Genomic DNA, 19,058 nt, shown 5'->3' on the forward strand with positions numbered 1-19,058 from the left:
GATGTTGTCAGAATTGTACCTGCAAAGTTGGAACGAGGCTCCAGCTGAGAAGGATTCGTTGGAGGATTAATGAGTGCTAAGAGCCTAGCATATTGATCAGCAGATAAGGATGGAAGAGCTGGGTGAATAGTAGTCGAGTCAGACGGCATGGCTGCAGCAGCAGCAATTGGAGGAGTAGGGATTGAAGCAGGAAAACCATGCAGCTTATAGCATTTGTCTCTAACATGACCATGTCTGTTACAGAAATCACAATGGGGCCTCTGACGCTTGTGCTGACTAGTAGGGAGACGAGAGGAAGACGAAAAATGTCGATTGGTGTTGAGTGCAGCAGATTCAACAACAGGCATAGGAAGGGAAGTGATATTCTGTTGTTCCTCCTCCTGCTGGACGAGATTAAAAATCCTCAAGGCAGTAGGAAATTGTTCCATTGTTAGAATCTGACTGCGAAGATTGGAGAATTTGTCATGGAGGCCTTGGAGAAACTCCATTGCACGATCCCGTTCCAATCGTTCAAGCATGGATTTTCCAGCACCACAGATGCAAGCTTTTGTGCTGGCTGCCAATGAGTCATACTGATCCCAGAGAGTTTTTATTTTCGTGTAATAAAGTGAGACTGGCATTGATTCCTGACGAATGCTAGCAATAGCAGATTTAAGACGAAAAAGAATTGGTGCATTGGAAATACAGAACCTTACTTGTAAATCTTTCCAGATTGCATGGGAGGATGCAGCATACAGGCAACTGGCTCGAATGTCTGGATGCACAGAGTTAAGTAACCAGCTGCCTACCAAGTCATCACAGCGTTTCCAACAGCGGTGGGTTAGATCATCAGCAGGTGGAGGTAACGATCCATCAACAAAGCCTAATTTGCCTTTAGCATTCAATGCTTTGGTAATACCTCGTACCCATGAACCATAGTTATCTCCTTGAAGAAGTGGAGAAAACAAAACAGTGGCAGGATTATCACTGGGGTGAATAATGTAAGGATCTAGAACAAGTCTAGTGTTTCCATTGGATTGATTATCCAGAGGTGGATGAGTTGGAGAAACAGAAGGAGATTCAACCATGATGAAGGTTGCAGAGATTGAGCGGAAGGAAAATTAGGGTTCCTAGGATCTTTTACAAGGAAAATACCATCTTAGAATCTAGATATGGTTATGAATAGTCTCACAATTGTGTAGACTCTATGATCTTTCATTGAGTATTTATAATAACAAGTTTACAAAGAATGAGGAAGAATACAACAGAAATAAAACTAGAGTGCAGGGTTGTTTATCGTAAGACTCGATCCTAGCTGAAGACTAGCAACAATATAGACGACTGTGTCTTGGTCATAGCTGTAGTGATGACTTTGTCTTGGTCACGGTTGTACCACTGGCGTGGTACATTGGGTGAATCTGGCATATCATGGATACAAATCCAATATATATTTTGTTAAAACTATCTAGTTTTTTCTTTTCTGAAGCATAAATTATTTAGTCTGATTAAGGAAACTGCTTGGTTTGTGTCTGAAGGGAGAAATGAGGAGCTAAGGGACAAGGAAAAGGCTCATGAGTTGTACTTACATGTCAAATCTGAAGTCGAAAGACAAATCGAGTATTTGAAGGATAAAAGAGAAAATGATCCATACAGAACTTTGTTATCCAGGCTAATTTATCAAGCCAGTCATGGATTTACATCCGAAATTCCGACGTTTGAAGTTTGATCACCCACACTCTAATGAAGTTGAGACTGTTCACTAAATCTGTAACATAAAAGCGAGGAGAATCTCTCCATGAAATAAATGGAAATTGGAGTTGCTATCTTAGTGATCATCGTTAGAGTTCGTGATCCTTGGATGGGGTTCAGAACTAACATTTATCCATGTATATGCCTCAAATTTTTGATATAATGTGACTTACGGTTCTTTTAAGTCATCCCACAGCATGGAATGTAACCATGCCCAAGTCATTTGCAAGTTGTGCAACTCCCGCCTCATCATAGATTATACAATCTAATATTCAAGTGCCGGAATGAAAGTAAGCAAACAGTTTGGACCCAAAAAGATAAGACTGGGATGTTGATACTTAAAAAATATTCACCAAATAAAAAGCTTATAATTCAAGATCAAGCACGTTCTTGACATTCAAGTACTTAAAAAAACCAAAACAAAAAAGAAAAATTTGGAACTCATGGAAGTAAAGTAAAATTCAAACTACTAAGTTTTTCCTTCGGTAAAATCATTTTAAAATTAGTAGCACCATCTACTAATATGCTTGATCAGGACCAGGCAAATAATTCTGTAATAGCACCTTCTGGCATCTGCTACTATATTTTCTTTTAGTTAGAGAGTACGCACAGCAAAATTTGAAACCCCTCACAAGATAATTCCTAATGCCGGAGTGTACAGATTGGTTGGACATCGAGGTCCAAGAAATATGGCAAGTTTACGAAGGTGGGTCACCTAGGCAATCCCACTTATCTGAAGCACTTGGTGTCCTTATCATTAGACTTTTAGCCTCTAACCCCATAGGAGACCAATTGCTAAGACATTTAATTGGACTTTGATAAATTTAAGGAATCTGCTACCGTCTCTGTTGAAAAAAAATCCCTGATCGTGTATTTGGCCTTGAGAATAGTATGAACTATGAACATTGCTGAGGAGTCATTGCACACATACCCCGATACATTTCCAGCTTACCTTGCAGTAGCCCATATAAATCGTGGATCTTCGGGACAACAAAAGGCTGATATCTCTGCATTATTTTTTGTACAACCATCCTTGTGGCTGGACTTTCCAGGCAGTCGGGAATCATGGGAAAACACTCAATTTTAAACATCCTGACTTCTTGAGTCATGTTGAATCTATCGGATTTACTCGAAAACCTGAGCCTTATAAACTTCAAAACTTCAAGAGAACTTGAAATCTAATTTAGTATAATCTAGAGCTTAAAATTCGCAGTTAACGGAAATATGCATCTTAATATTATTAAATAAAAACCAAAAGAATAGTACTCTAGTTCTTCTGAATTGGAATAACATGAAAAACTATCCTTAACCTTAAAACAGTACTGAAACTCCACTTAAAAATCTGAAGAAAAAAAATTAGGAACTTGAATACTTGAACTCACAATTTGCAGAAGCCCTCGGAAATATTAGTAACTGCTCCATGATTTCTGTTTTCTTCTTCAAATCTACAAAAGAATCTGAAGTAGTTTCACTTTCAAGAATCAACTTTTCAAGAACTCTGGCATTCCCCAAAATATATTTAACAAAGTTCAGCTCCTCTGGTTGCCCTTCAAACTTTTGAATTTCAATTGACTTGAGGTGTAGCAACAAGCAATGAGGCACTGTATCTAATGTTAAAGCATCCTCATTGTCAATATAAAAAACCTACAACCCCGTGATGTGAGTTCAGTCGGAGATGGAAAAAATATATCAGCAACGAGAGCATAAAATACATAATGATCCAAATTCATAGCATTGCAAAAACAAAGAGATTTTAACAAGTTTATTGTATTGATACCTCATCAATGACGAGTGTAATCAAATTCGGAGAGAATTGTAGAAATTTGAGTATTGTCCTAACTTGATAGTCCACCATTTCCAAATAGAGCAAACTATCCAGGGTAGGGAAACTTGTGGAGAGAACATTTGCAAACTCAAGAACCTAATAACAAGGCATGCAATGCATAAAAAACATCAGGAGAGTAAACTAAATGTGGTCACCCTTTTCCCAAGTTACTTCTAGAGCATAATTATTTTGGCAAGGAGGGAATATTTGAAGTAAGGAAACATACATGAAAGGCGCCACATGATAATTTCAGGAGCTGTACATTGGAAAGCTTCACCAAAAAATTAGATAACGGATCCAAGCTGTCGTCATTTGAATAACATAAGCATATACCTGCACCAACTAGGGATGGAAAACTCCCCGTGACAAACTCCACCGGTGCCAAATCGTGGTATCTGATGAACTTTAGATTCGGTGCATCAATCTTAAGCTTGACAAACTCCATTTTACTTGTTGTAGCACCAACTAGGATAAATGATTTCAGTCTAGGAGCTGAAATACTTATGGCGTTTATCCCATCCCAGGCACAATAGTAAAAACTCAATGCTTCAAGTACTGGGCAATTTGAAAAGAGCCGTTGAGTCGACATCTCATCCAGAAATATAAAACCCGAAAGCTCAAGGATCTTAACTCTTGGCAAAGAAACAGATTCTGGAAGCTTCAATTCGGCTTCAGTAGTTTCTGGAAGCTCTATGACCAATTTAGTCAGTGAACCACAAGTGAAAAGTTCAGCTGAATATGTCAAGTGTGAAATACAGGGAAACAATGAGCTCTTCAACATCATACTTTACCACAGCAGTGATCCATTCCTTCACCCGGTTCTCATCGAAGTATTCATTGTCACAGGTGAGACAGAATTTGTGTATATATGACATGTTACGAAGAATCATTAATCTGTCCAAGAAATTCATAAACTTCTGGGTCTCCAAGACAACAGCTTCTTCATCATCATCTTCTTCCACAACCGTAGAAGATTTCCATTTACTAAAATCAAGGAAGGGAAAAGATAACCAAAGATTCTTCCATCTTTGAGATAAAACAGCGGTCTGAACCACATTTTTTATGGGAAGAAATGATAGCATAAGATGAATGAGGGAATCAGGCAATTCACTAATCCTATCATCTCCCACATCCATCCTGTTGTTGTTTTTATAAATGAAGTGAAAAGATAGTTAGAATACCGCTAATCAATCATGACCAAACTTACAGACACTAAGATTCAAACAAAGAATATATAAAATAAATACCTCAAAGGTTCATCGAAAAGTTGCTTTCTACTTCTTATCATCTCCTTCTCCTTCCGTGTTTTTAAGATTTAGGGAAATTAGATCTATTGAAAATGATGGGGAGAAACCCTAAAACTTTAGCTTAGTCGTAAGTTTCGCGGCAAACATACAATTGGGGATTTTGATATGATTCGTTGCTTTGTTATAGTGGTAAAAATAAAATATCTCCATAAGATAAGTCGGAGTGCCGGATCTAATCCACCGGTTCAACTCGGTAAAATATCTCCATTAGAAGAAGATCAACGGATGAGTTTGATGGAGGAAACCAAGTACTAAATGTTTTTTTTCTTGATGGAAAAGGGCAAAATTCATTAAGAAAAAAAAGGCCAAATCCTCCAAATCCTCTCCAAAAGGAAGTAAGCTCCAAATCCTCTTAATCCTATTTGTACTCTTTTTGGTCCCTAATCTCGTAAAGTAGACTTAATGTTCTGTGTGTGTACCCACGTCACCCCGAAACAATTAAGAAAATTATCTCAAATTCTAGAAAAGAACTTGTAAGAAAAAGATGCTCGTTAGTTTAGTTATGGTTTTCACAAAGAAGACAACTTGCATTTTGGATCTTACCCCACTGAAAAGATAGTTTAAACTAGATTACTGCTGAAGCAGTGAAGGCGGACGATGAAGGCGAACTGTTTTTTAATAAAATGATACTGAAATTGATCGATTTCCACGGATCTGATGGCTATTTTAAAGAAATTTGAACTGTGAATCTGTTTGTTTAATGGCGTTTGACTGAAATCTGTAATCTATTTGATTAATGATCCCAAGTTTGAGCTTAATTTCATGAAATTGTGATTTCCAGAAAACCAATTTCAGTTTCTCTGCACAAACATTGTGACGGACAAACTCACCATTTTTCATCACTAAGGGACTCCTCCCTTTGGTCGTCGTCTAAATAGAACTGTTTTTTGGGACCATGGTTTTTTTGGGACCATGGTCTTATTAGGCCACTTTCCCTATAGTTATAAAGGGTGTCCTAAAATGTGGAAATGACTAACCTATCCTTAATATAACTTAATTTAAAACTAACTTAATAATCACATATATGTATATATATAAATATATATATATATAAATAACCACCACCTCCTCCCACCGCCGCCGCTACCACTACCGACCATCACCTACCATCTCCGACCACCACCACCAATAACCACCACCACCTCTCTCTTTCTCTATATACATATATATCATCAAAATATGTATATATATATATATATATATATCGTTTTTGGTTGAAAAAAATGAGAAGTAATCACCAAAATGAGTTGAAAATGGAAGTTGTAGAGAGAAGTTCGGTTAGGAATTATGTGAAAAACTTTGTCGAACTAACCGAACTCAACTTTAATGGAGGCTTTTCTTTTTCCAGAGAAAAGTTCGGTTTCGTCGCAAAAAGTTCGGTTACGTCGCAAAAAGTTCGGTTTCGTCGCAAAAAAATGTCCCAACCGAACTTCGAGTTCGGTTACGTCGCAAAAATGTCCCAACCGAACTTTGAGTTCGGTTACGTCGCAAAAAAGTTCGGTTTCGTCGCGGAAAAATGTCTCAACCGAACTTTGGGTTCGGTTACGTCGCAAAATAATATCCCAACCGAACTACATTTGCAGAAACAAAAACTCCATTAAAGCTTTGGTTCGGTTGCCTGTGATTTTGGATTTATTAAACGAACTACATTTGCAGAAAGTTCGGTTACATGTTCTTCATATAATATAACCGAACTTTATTAACTTGGTTGTAATTTTTTGTTACAATTTTGATTTTGATGATATTTTAGGCCATTTATAACAACATTCACTAAGTTACAAGCATATTTCGGTACCGAGAGAATGTTTTTTCTCCATATTTACCCATCTCAAAATAATTTTTTTCTCCATCTTCTTCTTCTTCTGTCACTTTGGTCACTCAATAATTCTATTTCTTTTAAATACAATCATCTATTAATTTAACCTTAATCAATGATTAATCACATTAACTAATCATTATACAAAAATAATCAGGAGGATAATTTTGGTATTAATATAAATATTTAGATAAGGGGTGACCTAGATTTACTTTTAATGTCTTACCCAAAATAAAACAATGGTCCCCAAAAAACCGTTCTTAAAATAGGTAAACCACTATAAAAAAGAGTCCAAACTGAAAAACATGCCTATAATGGAATTTTTGAGTTCCATAGTTGCTTATCAGGAAAACACAAGAAACCATCAATCTCCAGATTATTGTAAGCATTGGCAACAGAGCAATCATCTGCGCCGATCCACTTATTTTCATCCTCAAAATCAGCAAATAAATCTGGCGGGTCACCAATCGACTGCAATATCTGCACCACCTCCAGAAGTTCTTGTTCATTTAAGTTCCTGGAAAAATGAAAGTTCCAAGCACCTGCATCAGAAATCATCTCATTCACAACAACCATTTTCTTCTTGGAAAGTTTAAACAATGATGGGTAAAGAATCTTAAGAGGTTAAGCTCCAATTCACAAAGCATTTAATGTTACTGCCAAAGGATAGGGAAGATGAACAAAAGACCAAAAGGAAGTGGGATCCAATTATTTGGAGGCACGCGAACTCTACATCGAGTCGCAACGAGAAGATATAGGGGAACAACAAAGAATATATCGGGGACAACACTTTGACAACTCGGACAAGAAGAGAACACAATAACTTGGAGGTACATGTTCAGCACTATACTCTGGTCATATGAACTCTTGTTTATAAATGTGGGCTAAGCTATATGTGAGGGGAGGTTAAGTTCATTCAGTGAGAAAACAAGCAGAGACTTAAGGTAGTGGGTGTTTTTGAGAGAGTTGGCTTAGTCCTAGATATGTGTAACCCATTTTTATTTAATAAGAGCAAGTGCTATTTTCTCGTGGATGTGGGTAATCAGTGGCGGAAGCAAGGTTGGTTAGACCTGGCTCTACCCCCACCCACCCCTTCCAAAAAAAATTTCCAATAATCCCTAATTAACCCTTATAAAATCCTCCGTATTTTATAATATAGCCCTCTGTTTTTTTTTTAGTTTTAAAATTTAACCCACTCAATTTATCGAAATGTTTTTTTTTACCCTTTCCTAACCTTAAAACCCAGCTCCGTCAGTGATAGTAATCATATAAAACCACGTAAACATTCGTGTGTTGTTACTCTTTATTTCTGATATGCGCATGATCTTTTGAGTTTGATTTTTATATAATGTTAAGGGTTAGAGATGGGTAATAAGGATTTTAGCTCTAGGGTTATCTTACAAACTTACGAGTTACAATCCTTGTTTTAATAATCGTGGCGCCGGTCAGACCAGTAAACCAGTCACATTCTGGTCCATTTCAATATTGACCCAGACATTTATTTTAATAAACAAGTTGAACTGGTCGGTTCGGTTGGTGAAACGTATGACTCATCCGCTCTCAATCTGGTTTGACCTTTAGACTAGTACACTATGAAAAAAAGTTCTTTTTATATATTTTATTCTTCTTTATCACTGAAACCTACATTATAAAAAGGAATGGTGTCTGTGTATGAACAAAGAAAGTCATTGATTTCGACCTCCCTGTGCCTAGATTAATTGTTAGTGGCTTGTATTTGAGTTAGCAAGTACCATTGATTTTAGACATCGTATAGTCTGGATAGACTGGTCTTTTGTAATTTTTGACGTTATTATGCAGCCACCCGGGCCAAAGCTAACTCTTGCCTCACCATTAAACCTTTGTTTGTTACATTTCCTGACTATGTTTCTTTTTCTTTTTTTTCCTTTTCTTGCGATTCATCTCTGCTTCTGGATTTTTTCGGTTTGGGATGATATTTATAGGGTTTTTTTTATATTTTATCTGTGATTTAGCAGACGAAGTCGAATCATAAAAGACAAGAAGAGGAACGACAGAAAAGAGGTAAACATATAGAAACCTTTTATCCTTAGAGTTTTCCTTGTTCTTTTTGATTATCATCAGTTTAGGTTGATTTTTTCCGCATACTTTAGTCGTAATGTTACAAAACCACTGATATAACTTCACAGGTATGTATGATTTTTAATAGATTTTTTTTAAAGGATTTAAGTTTGCTTTAAGGGATTATAATGCAGAATTGTTTTGATTTATGAAATAACTAGAAATTTAGTTAAAACCCTAATCATTTGGTGCTTATTGGGTGTTATTTCAATTTAATAAGAGTATGGCTAACAAAAATAAAAAAGTCATAACATACTTTTAATATTTTTGAATCATCAATTTTATGTAAATATAATTTTTTATTTAGACGAGTACATATAAATGTTGATTTGTAATTGTTCATTTTGAATATATGGTGTCTCCTATTTTGATCAGGGTTACCACTATTTGTTGGTTTTGTAGGTGAATAAAAGGATAAGAGTAGGATTAGAGTCGTGGTTATCTTGCATCAATCATATATTTTTAGGTTATTTTTTAATGTTTAGAAACTTTGAATTCAGTTGTTTTTTATGAGGTATCTTACAATAATCGGTAGAGAGATTACATTGTAAGAAATTAGTCGATCCTATAATATATGGAGTACTTGGTTAGGTTGATTACGGTTTTTTTGTAGGTCGTTATTTCTTAGTATGAGATGTACATGATTTTATACTGCTCTTTGTTATCATTTACTATTCATTAACACCAAACAAATGAGTAACATGTTAACATATAAAACAAATAAAATCGTATTTTCCATAAGACATATATAGGTCGTTATTTTTTAGTATGAATTATTATTTACTATTATTTATTATTCGTTAGTAGCTAAGAAAATAAAAACGGGTAATCAGGGAATAATGTTATTTCTCCGATTTTCATAGCATTGGATGGCAGTGGAGATTCTTGCACTGGATAACCATTGATGTAATGTTAGGTAAAGATCCTGTGGCAGAGAAAGATGATCCTTTGCATTAGTCTATGCATTGGGATAGACCTAAAGTGCAGTTAAGTGCTGGTAAGATAGAAGATGATTCATTCTTACTCTTTCAAATTGTCTTGATCTTTTATTATCTGTTGTAACTCAACAACATAATGGTTTTCTTTGTTTAGTACGTGTATAATTGTGTACAATTATGTCAATAAAATGCAGCAAAGTTGATAATAGATCATAAACTAATATATGTTCAAAAGGATATAAGTATGGATTTTTTTATATGAACTGAACCTTTCAAAAGATCTGTAGAGCATCGCTCGGTCTAACTCGCAAGTTTTGCTATCTCAAGCTTGTTGTTAATGTTAGATGTACAAAACTATGTGTTGATTTCTAGTCTACTAAAATCAAGTCTTAGACTAGGATTAAAGTATGGTAGTTGAGTATAAGACATCACTGAATAACCCTGGAAGATTGAAGACTGAAAACAAACAAGGACATTTTCGAGAACTTCATCAATAAAGAGGTATGTGAAGACTGGCCTATCCTATTTACTCACGACATTTGCTATTCTATCTTATGAGACTATGTCATATGATTTTAGTAGATTTAATATTGCTAAGAAAAAAATTTGAGTTCAAGATTGTCTTTCGTTAAAATCTCGAAATATGATTCAAGCGAGGGATGTTCATAGATCCTAAACAATCTTAGTTATAACAATTTATTGTTCACAAACTATTTTTGTTTCAAGTTGATCATTTGGAAATTGCTTAAACAATGGTGCATACTGTCTATGGATATTAGGAATGTTTCAAATAGAATTATGATAGATTAGAACTGCTTGGTGCAAGGTACACATATTTGTATGTAGCACTTAAGTCATTATAAATTCCACGGATCGTATAAGTTTGCAAACCTGGTTTGCGAACCCTTTACATCTGCGCTCCGGAAAGTGGATAGAAATTTGACTTCGAGAAATGCCAAGGTCTGCTAACCATTATGGAGTCACTTCGCGATCTGCAGTTGTTTGCAAACCTATACAGTTTCAGTATTAGACGAAATACACGAACTATTATACACGACTATGTTCGGTTTTACTAAAAATCTCATTGACACTTCCATGAAAATTTATTCACAAAATCACTTTGGTCTTGTGGATGTTGGTTTCGTCTTGAGTGTTATTAAACATCGATGTGTGCTTACAATTTCAAAGGCATATTTGCCGCTATGGGCTATCATTATTCATGCTTCAAGAATCCTGGATCATAGTGCATATTCTATTGTGTAATTTCAAGGAAGACTTCTCACATGCTTACATGAATTCCTAATAAGAATTTCATCTAAACTGAGAAAGTGTTTGCTTGAATTCTAAGCAACCCTAGCTTGAATTTAAAGCTACCCGGATCCTTGCAAATTTATAAATATGGATACTCTTGTAATAGTATTTCTCAACCCTGACACTCTTGTGTCCTAGTTACAAATCTAGAGTTGTCCTTTACAACATAGATTCTTCATAGAAGTGTATCCTAGGTTACAATTTTGAAGACTTCACTTAGGGATACGTGAAGGTCGGTCAAACTATATTTTTACCTGTTAGTTTTTGTATTCGGATCTTGTCTACTGGTTATTGAAGTTCACAAACTTCAGATCAGGAACATGATAGATAAAAATCATAAAATTATCTTCGTCTCAGAATTTAAGATTCCTCAATATTGATATCTAAACTCTTCCTTGATTTGTTTGGATTGTTCTTGATAGGTGGTTAGTAATCCAGGATTTTCAGCGAACTGAGGGTAAGTTTTCTGGATTGGTTAGGTTTGCTGGAATATTTCTACTGCAAACATATTTCCAAACCTTCATTGAAAAATATCAAAAGGGAATTAAAATAGGTTTGTATGTTAGAGGAAGATAGGTATCAAACGTTCATATTGCCTTCTATAGTGGTCGGTCACTTACATTTACTGCGCCTTCACGTCAGCAAGCTTGGAGCTACTACAAGGTAAAAATGACACAACTACATGTAGACATTGTTGTTTATATTACTTTTATGTTTGTAGCATATGGAACACTAATGCAAATTGTTTAAGAAAACCAACTTTGAAAAAGTGAGGCGCTGCCTTAAAGGTAGTTTGTGGTGTAGCCTCAAATAGAAACTTGCTTATGTTGATTTGTTTAATAATAGAAAACGCCAAATTATGTGTTTGCCTGGGGTATATCTTTAATCTATAAAGATATGCAAACCTATTATGAGTCTTAATTGATAAACTGAATAATTCATGGTCCAAGGTTATGATAAATGAAGCATGAAGTGCTTGCTGGAACAACAACATGCTCTTCGGACCATGAACGTTGAATTAGGTCACTTGACCATGACATATCATTATGCTAGTTGAAACAGTAATGATAGTCGAATGACTATTATGCTAGTTGAAGAAATAATGGATTCGTATATATGGGGTGTCCCTCCAGAATTTGAGCGTTTTTCCCGACTTCCGCTATCTTATAACATGACAGGTCATCTTTGTGAATGTTGTTTCTTTTTTTCATTACACCGCGTCCACTCAGGGGATCCCTCTATTCATCATGCTTGGGCATAAGCCCTAAGACATAGAACATACTATGATCCCAAGCTTTTCAGTTGTCCGAATGGCATCCTCAGAGAGGGGTAGATCATTACATTCCAAATATATCTTAGGGCAAGGGGAAAACCAAGAGACTTTTATTTATGTCTTTCTTCCGCTTCTTCTCCCTTGCCTCCAATTTAGTCAATGTATTTATGCAAGATGAAGCTTGCAAGAAGCATAGTAAACTATCGGTTTCATCTGATGTTGCACCGGCTCCAATTAATTTCATCCCTTCTAATGTGACACGTCATTCTCGTGAATCTTGTTTTTGTTTTGTCCGTATTGAAGTTTTTCTTCTCTTATGAGTTTACTGAATGAAGACTTAGATCAACAAGAAAGAAAAAGGAGATATAGCAGCTCGGTCCAGACCTATCATTGAAAAAGAAGAATTCCTTTCGCATTCATATCCGACCTCAACAGCTTCCTCAATAGTGCAAGCAGGGGAAGAAATCCCTAATCAGGATCGTACCCCGAAACATCGATGGATTGTACAAGATAAACCAATACCGACCCAGGGTATAACTAGAGTCGCTACGACGGTGATCTACGAAGTCTTTCATCGCTCTAGTCATGTTTGTATTAATCAGATGCCTTTCTTTCTTCAATACGCGCGGGGACTCTACTATAGTGTGCTCGCGCCAATCTTCTTTGCACAATGGTGTTGTAGGCGCAGACTCTTTCTTATAGTTTTACTTTCCAACGACTATAACCCACCATGTACCATGAGCTCCTCTCAAATTCAAGTTTTGAGTAGGATTTTTGAACCGCATATGTCGTAGCTTTCCTTTACGGATTCCAAGGTCTATTAGAACATACAGCTTTCTACTAGTTTATCGCAGGGATCCCCGATGTGATCCACTAGGGATTTTTTTATTTCGAAACCCTTTCTCGAGAGTTCAGACTGACTACCCAATCGTCGCATATCGTTAATGCGACCGACATCCAGTGGGTTGATTCTTCGTTTTCTCTCTTTTTGTAGGAGCATATCCGCTGACCAGTTACCATTCAGGGCCTTACTTCAAAGTCATCTATTCTTATCAATAATACGTGGGCATCTCACTCCAGCATGTATCTTTCCGGTGATCTAATCTGTCAAAAGAGAGGGGGGGGGGAAGCTCTCCAATAGGGCGACTCTAAAGGGAGCTGAGCTCATAAGATATTGATCAAAACCAACTATAATAAGTATCGAATTCAATAATGATCTCCTGTAAATCAACAAGTAGATTGAAAGTGAGTGAGCTGGATGTCCTACGGATGTGAGGCCAAATCAAGATTAGCCGAAGAGGATGCATTGAATAAAGTTAGGTATGAATCCTGGTTTTATCCATTAGTTGAAAAAACTGGTTGTCCTTAGTCGGTAGCATCTCAGAATGAAATCCCTTTGGTCGAAGTTAGTACCTTAGAGCGATGTCCGCCTCAACCCGATACTTATTGGTTATTGGTGCGGAATTTCTTATTTAGTTGGAAGCTTTGGCAACGACCTTGCTATCGATCGTAGGCTTACTTCTTTTTTATGCCATTTGATTTTACTCCGGTCCAGGGCTTTCGTTACTTTGCTTGAAGCGTGATCTAATATTGTTGGCTTGTACACCACGCTTCTTAGAATCTGGATTTGCTTTGTCCTCCGTTGTGATGAATCTCTCGTTTAACCTGGCTGTCGATTTTTGCGTCTGTCTGCGGTACTAAAGGAGACTTCATTCATAACCCATCCCGTGTCTGACTCTGGGGCAAAGGTATTTCGGCATCCCTGACTTCGGGCGAGACGCCAGTCTATCCCTATCATTGTCTGTTGGTCGTTGCCCGTAGGCCGCTGGGTTCCACCATAGGTTCCGAAGGTTAAGAAAGTCACTCGCTCATTCTCTTGTATCTAAAAAAGCTGAAGTAACAAAAATCGAGGATGAATAAGTATCATGCTGCTATTGCGACGTGCGATGGTTGTAGTCTAGTACCATAGAAACGACCATGCATTCTATCGTCAATACTTTTTCACTTGCGTTCTCGTGCTCTTTCTTTGAGTCCGTTTCTTGTTCCTATCATATTGCTCTATCATGGATAAAAAATGGTATCTTCTTTGTCTGCGCACGCTACGAACATAATTCCTTTCTTCTTACGATCTCCTTCTTGCTAATACTGTATGCTAGGGATTTGCTTCCTTACGCCGTAATAAAGAAGCTGAGTCGACCTGCCATTATTTCCGAAGCTTAGCCCCAAGTTGAGATATTCAAGTACGCATCCTATGGATATAATTTTTTCCTTTTCTATCATTCGGTTCCTCACTTGCTCCGACAGTGAGACAAGTAGCAGCTGTGCCAGGCTTTAGAAAGCACTGGGTAAAAAGAAAGTTGATTCACAGTAGAGAAGTGAAAAAGCGGGGGTACAACAACCACACCCAATATTTCGCTTAGCAATCTATATGGACAAACTGTAATATAATTCCAAGAGAATCAACTAGAAAGTCATACTCAATCAATGGAAATATATCCAAGAGTTCGTATCTCTGTTTCACGATGTAATCAGCAAATCAAACAGATAGAAATCCGTGAGCCTGATTATTAAGTGAAACAACTTGAACGGTATCAAAGACCAATGTTCAAGTGTCAGTCAATATAATCAACAATCAAGGGTTGGATTCTCTAATTGATTGAACTATGCACAACCTGTGATCTAATATTTTATTTTTACAAACGTATCCTTTTTATTTTTTGTGTTTATTACGATGACCCAAGTAGAAAACTCAAAAACACGGAGGGGCAATCGCGTCATTTAATTTAGCGCACTAGTCTCTGTTTCCCCTACTTTAGTAAATATTTACGCCAGTCTTTGGGAAGAAAAAAAACATTTAAGGGCAACCTGGTCCTTTTATCGTTGAACGAAAATCTTTTGGGACACCAAAAAACCATTTTGGCTTATATTAAATTAGTCAATAATTATGCGCCAGTGTACATCTACGCATTGGTAAAAAACAAAGATAACAATCCTATCAATTCCAAGTGTTACATTCAAATCAAATTAGTCAAAAATAGACACTGCTAGTGCTGATAAGGGTAATAACCCGTGCCGTGTTGTGTCACGGTGCAAAACTTGTGAGAACACCAAATTCTTACGGTGGTTGACAATGTTAGGAAATTTGGGCCGCATTTTTCTAGATGCACAACACGACTCCTTGCACACTGCACACATGTTCTAGCTATCAAGAGAAAAAGGACACATGTCCGGAACCAATGTTTTGCTATGGTTTTCTTTAACTTGGCTTCTCTCCGCCACGGCGCCACCCACTCTAATATCTGTTCACTTTTGCTTTGGAGTAGTTTTAAAAACAACTAACTAATACCCAAATTAGCTAAACAAATTTATCTATTCATCAAATGATGTGTTTGAATAATTGGGTAACTAATTACATCTCAGTGAAATGGGTTTGTGACGCGGGTGTTTGATTTTTAATTTGAATAAATGGGCTTGTGATTTTGATTTTGGCTCATTGAAGAATGAGAGAAGAGGATTGAAAGTCTCTGCTTCAGATTTAGGTGAAGTGTCAATTAATGTAACTGATTCACAGATATATATAATCCATAAAATTTGTAAGTCCTTGTTGGTTTCATTGCATCAACCTGAGGTGTCAATTGTTTAATTTTAATTAATCAAATTGATAGATTTTACAAACAATTTTTGGTGGTGTACTACCTGGTGTTAGATCGATAGATTTTACAAACAACATCTTTCAGTAGCGGCGGTGGTGGCGGCGGAGGTGGTACTGCTGCTCATGGTGGTGTCCTACCTGGTGCAGCGATGGTGGTGGCGGAGTTTGGTGTTGATGATGGTGGTGGCGGCGAAGTTTGGTGCTGATGGCGGTGGTGGTAATCAGTTTCTCAGATCGTTGGTTGTGATGACATCGTAGTGGTGGTGTTGGTGACGGTGTTGTTAAGGTTGAAGGAGGTGGAGGAGAGATCGACATTCACCTGAGAATATAACTGAAAAAATAAAAAAATTTGATCTGATGGTATTTTATTTTTACGAACGTATCCTTTTATTTTTTGTGTTATTACGATGACCCAAGTAGAAAACTCAAAACACGGAGGGACAGTCGCGTCATTTGATTTAGCGCATTAGTCTTTATTGCCTCTACTTTTGTAAATATTACTTCAGTCTTTGGGAAGAAAAAAAAACATTGAAGGGCAACCTGGTCCTTTCATCGTTGAACGAAAATCTTTTGGGACACCAAAAAACCATTTTGGCTTATATTATAGACTAGTGGATTGTCCGTGCCATGCTGGGGCGAAAGGAGGCTGGTGCTATGGCTTATGTTTTAGTCGGTGTATCGGGTCGATATCCATCATTTTTTTTTTCTTTTGATTAGTTTTCACTTGTATTATATGTTAACCACAATGGCACGGACATCAGTTTGCTCTTAACAGTATCAATATATTCTAGTGGAACTGTATTCTTGTAGAGGCGGTGGTGTTGGCGGTGCTAGCGGTAGCATAATAGATAGACCGTGCCGTAACGGAAAAGTATGTCTTAGTAATTAAACTTTAGGTAGTAGAATTAGTGAACTACATTTTTAGTAGAATCATGCAGTAGTAATTTAATTTGGATTCACCTATTTCCCATCCTTATTTTCCCTAAATCCCATCCATCATATTTTGTATAACTCCTTCTAGATAGGGTAAACAAAACTCACTATATTATTTTCTATTATTAATCTGAACTCTTATCACCGCCTAATCAGGGCGGAAACTGATTCCTAAATCACCATTAATCTGGCTTGATGATCAACTGCGAAACAAACTTTTATTTTGTGCATAATATGGTAGTGTGAACAACCAAAACAACACAACCGGTTAATACATAATGCAAAGGATGATCGGATATAATTAAAAACCTAATTGAAATATCAATTAAAATTATATGATTCCTTGGCAGACCAATTTTGATTTATTGAAAGTCCAAGTATAAAAGTCCAACAGAGAAAGATAATTAGCAATTTCATTCAGTTCCGTATAGGTGGTGCGGCGGTGGAGCGGACATCAGTTACATAATATAGTGGGTGATTACTTATATAGGATTAGATTTTGTTTTCTTTTTTTTTGTTCGAACAGACGATTTAGGGTTTATTACTAATTTAGGATTAGATGTTTTCTTTTTCCTTAACGCACTATTACGGAGGGGAAGAAGGAAGGAAGCTGGTTTGGTGAAGATGATTATCCAAATATTAAGGCGAGTTTTGTTTACCCAACCTATATAAAATTAAATGAGTTTTGTTTACCCAACCTATATAAAATTAAATAAAAATTGATTTAAATGGTTTGGATGGGATTTAGGGAAAATTGGGATGGGAAATAGGTAAAATCTTTAATTTTGACAGAATAAAATAAGATGGAAGGAAAAAGTTTTAAAAAAAATAAACGGTCCCGAGTTATAATCCCAGAGATGTCACCATCCTTCCACAAAAAAACCATCAAAATAAAAGTAACACAAAAACTCCACCAAAACAAAATTAACACAAAAACCCCAAATTTAAATGTTTGTTTCATCAAATTTTATTTTGGTTTCATCATAAAATTTGATGAAACCAAAATAAAATTTGATGAAACCAACATTTAAATTTGGAGTTTTCAATTTTTAAAAATTTGAGGGGTATTAATTTTGTTTACGATGGAGTTTTAATGGATCCCAACATTTGAGTAGGGTTTTTGTACCACAAGTTTGGTCACCTTGAATTTTTATGACTAGTTTTGAAAAACGGTCCGCGAGTTATAACCCCAGAGGTGTCACCATCTTTCCACAAAAAACCCATCAAATCAAAAGTAACACAAAAACCCCATCAAAACAAAAAACACAAAAACCCCGAATTTAAATGTTGGTTTCATCAAATTTTATGATGAAACGAAAATAAAATTTGATGAAACCAACATTTAAATTTGGGATTTTTATATCAATTTTTAAAAATTTGGGGTTTTTGTATCAATTTTGTTTACGATAGAGTTTTAATGGATCCGAACATTTGAGTGGGATTTTGTACCACAAGTTTGGTCACCTTGGATTTTTATGACTAGTTTTGTTTGAAAAATAAATAAAAATGAACACAATCGTGGCGTTCACATTTTATATCGGCAGGCGAGGGGAATAGCATTATATCACCACCGTATACCTAGCCATTTGACGCAAAGCGTGTCGAAGAAAAACTAACACCTAGCCAGTACACGTTAGCTGTCCTGCAACTAAGGCGTGTCAAAGGTATGGACCTGATGGTAATTTTATTTCAATTACCAAACATTGACAAACCTATTCTCATTCTTTGATTCTCTGCCTCTTGCTGCCTCCTCCTCAAGCTCCTACACTATTGCTCTAACAACTGATTTTTTTCTTATCTATCTTTTGCTCACTTCACAATTCTCATGCATCACAACTTAGCAGCATCGTTGAATTCATATATTGCTCTGTTAGAAATAGTTGGTCTATAGTCTAGCATAAGTTTGAGTTTTGATTGATAATTTAGCTGTTGATGTTAATGGGCATTTCGAATGGGTGTATTTAATTGTATGGAATTTGTAGCTTAGGAAGTATCAGATATAAGAATTTTGATTTTATGTCTTTGTTTCTGCTTTTTGATTTCATGTTTATGTGTAAATTCGTATGGTAGAAGAAGAGGGTGGTGACAGTTGAAGAGCATAGAAGGAAAGGATAATTTTGAAAGTTTGAAACCCTAATTGTGAAATTGGTGGTGGCGACGGTGGAGATGGCGGCGGCG

General features: G+C 36.3%; 1 protein-coding gene across 1 annotated transcript; it reads right to left on the bottom strand.

The window, feature by feature from the left end:
* Positions 1–2,188: 2,188 nt before the first annotated feature.
* On the bottom strand, positions 2,189–4,470 carry LOC113281392 (FBD-associated F-box protein At5g22730-like). The gene is made up of 3 exons (XM_026530116.1): positions 3,780–4,470; positions 3,506–3,649; positions 2,189–3,372 (listed from the first exon to the last, which is right to left on the bottom strand). Exons 1-3 carry the CDS (start codon positions 4,335–4,337, stop codon positions 3,085–3,087), a joined length of 990 nt encoding a protein of 329 aa, XP_026385901.1. The 5' UTR covers positions 4,338–4,470; the 3' UTR covers positions 2,189–3,084.
* Positions 4,471–19,058: the final 14,588 nt, after the last annotated feature.

This window comes from Papaver somniferum, chromosome 5 (genome assembly GCF_003573695.1).
Source record: "Papaver somniferum cultivar HN1 chromosome 5, ASM357369v1, whole genome shotgun sequence".
NCBI classification, from domain to species: domain Eukaryota; kingdom Viridiplantae; phylum Streptophyta; class Magnoliopsida; order Ranunculales; family Papaveraceae; genus Papaver; species Papaver somniferum.